We start from the raw sequence: 2305 nt of genomic DNA, 5'->3' as shown, positions 1-2305 counted from the left end.
TGCGACCATTTGGAAACTTGAGCGCAATTTTGAAAAATCTTAGAAATTGAACAATATCTTTAAATCTAACGAAATTTTGCACACTTATGAGTTAAGGCTTCCTTGGTTAACGTTCAAATTTGCAGCCTTAGATCGCCATCAGTTCGCGACTAGTAAATTTTTAGCTAAAAGCGCGCACTTTGGCGACGATTTATGGATTTGAGCGCAATTTCAAAAAATCGTAGAATCTTTTAACAGCTTTGAAGAAAGCTGTGAATTTTTAAGCATAAACCTGCAAAACAGTAAAGCGCACAGAAAATGAGCTGCTCGCAACGTATTTAAAAACTCATATTTTGCATCTACAGATAGTTAGAGAATTGTTCACTTTTCCTCAACATGAACAAGAGAAGTTATCACCTCTAGCGATGAGTTTTTTGGAAAATCTTCAAAACCAAGCAGGACCAAAATCTTCCAAGAACCGAGAGAAAACCCCCCATTTCTAAACATTGAGGAAGAGGAAGAGAAACACCATAAGCACATGTTATTGAATCAAAGGCCTCGAGCGATTCAACAAAGGCTTTCTTCTAATTGTAATAACGCAAACAAATGGAGCTTCCAGTGAAGTTATCGACGACTTCTGGTTGATTCTCGCGGTTTAAAAACGCTAACTGTGCATAGATCGCAGTTAAGTACGATTTTTCAGACAACAAGACAGATGTTGTGTAAAGTACCGGTCTTGGCATTATGATATTGCCCTTGTCGAATTTTTATAGCGGTTTATGGTGGCAGCTGGTTGGGGCATTTCGGTAACCATTTGAATACGTAACTGGTTGCCAGTTAATTACACGATTCCACATCATAAACCATGCAACAACATTGTTTCTTCGGCGATGGAGTTTGTTCAAAACTGAAGAAAATGTTGGATAAAGTCCACAAGAAAACGGCTTTTTGTTAATCACAGAGTTACGGTAACTCCGGGCTTGTGTTTATTGTTTTTACTAATTGCTTGATGTAATGGGCGTAATAAAAATAAAAATTCCTGCAACATCTTCCGATCAGATTAAAATCGACAGATTTATGAAGCCGAGTCTGGACCGGAGCTTCGAATTGATGGCACTTAATTAGTCCGCCGAAATACCAACAAGAGTATTTGCATTTTTTAATACTTATGCATGTGAACGGATTATGAATGGCACAAAAAGAGAGTGCGAACAAATATCATCAATAATAATCTTCCAACAGCATGTTTTGCATACTTTTTGTGTGCAACAATCGACCTAAATTTTACGAATTGGACGTTTAACTGAAGTAACAGTTAGGTTCCTCGAAGATGTTGCTTGACTTCGTTTTTTTCTCTGTTTTCAGGAGATATGAGTGAGATTGGTCCAGAGTGCAGGCCTAGATGGAAGCATGCGTAACTCTATGGCAAGCGTCATGGCTTTTGGCACTGATTGCTATGGTGCAAACGCAGATAACTACCGAAATTTTGAAGATTACCAGGCACAATAGCGGGGATATTTTCTCTTCAGCTCCAGGTAACTTCTAAACTATGAATGATGAATGTCCCCTGTTTTTTGAGAATCGTTTCTCCGTTTCTTTGCTGTTTGAATCTTCGTCTATAACTGTACAAAAATGGAGGTTTCTTTCGGCGCTGCTGGGAGTTCTGAAGTTTTGTAAAGAGCGGTGCATGATGGTCATCGTTTTCTGAAGAATCTGAAGGCTTAAAAATTCCAGAAAATCGACAAACTCTTCGAACGGATTGAACCTCCACGTATTGGCTTAAGTTTGGTAAATAACGGGTTAAAAGTTTGGCTTTTTACCTCTTCTCATTTAGGCGTTATGCATTTTATGAACTTTCAAAAAACGGTTCAAAATGATGACGCCGCCATTCAATTCTCTATCCAACGATGCCAAAACGAATTCTGTGGCTCGAATGGTTCTTGAGAAACTTCGAAAAAAGCAGCGTCATGATCAAGTGGATTTTGCCACTTAAAAAAAACCACGCAAATCTAAAACTTCTTGAATTCAAGCATTTTTTGAGAAAACTGCCAACATTTCTTTATCGATGGTTCGCTTTCTAAACAGGCCATTTATTTCTGTCTAGAATGATGTACAAATGAGCGTTCTTGCTCATTTTGCCTCCGAGAAATGAACAAAAACGGGACGAAAAACATGAAATTTTGACATAATCTTTCACCTAAGTGTCTGATATTCAAATTTCGCTTTCTCTGTCAAAACTACTCGAATTTCCTCACTCACGTTGTTACGACTGAATCGACTTTTCAATTCTCTACCCAACGATGCCAAAACGAATTCTGTGGCTCGA

The 2305-nt window shown here is 38.3% G+C and overlaps 1 protein-coding gene across 1 annotated transcript in view; it reads left to right on the top strand.

Moving 5' to 3' along the window:
• The window catches only part of LOC109542571, a 51854-nt gene that overhangs the window by 11228 nt on the left and 38321 nt on the right, over positions 1-2305 (top strand). The window contains exon 2 of the mRNA XM_019911846.2: positions 1345-1514. Coding sequence (XP_019767405.2) covers positions 1382-1514 — 133 coding nt within the window. The 5' untranslated portion in view covers positions 1345-1381. The remainder of the gene's footprint in view (positions 1-1344; positions 1515-2305) is intronic.

Source organism: Dendroctonus ponderosae, unplaced genomic scaffold, assembly GCF_020466585.1.
Source record: "Dendroctonus ponderosae isolate FM_Combo_2020 unplaced genomic scaffold, Dpon_F_20191213v2 Dpon_F_20191213_10, whole genome shotgun sequence".
Classification (NCBI taxonomy): domain Eukaryota; kingdom Metazoa; phylum Arthropoda; class Insecta; order Coleoptera; family Curculionidae; genus Dendroctonus; species Dendroctonus ponderosae.
Note: the sequence above shows the minus strand (reverse complement) of the source record. Positions and strands in the feature narration are given on the sequence as shown.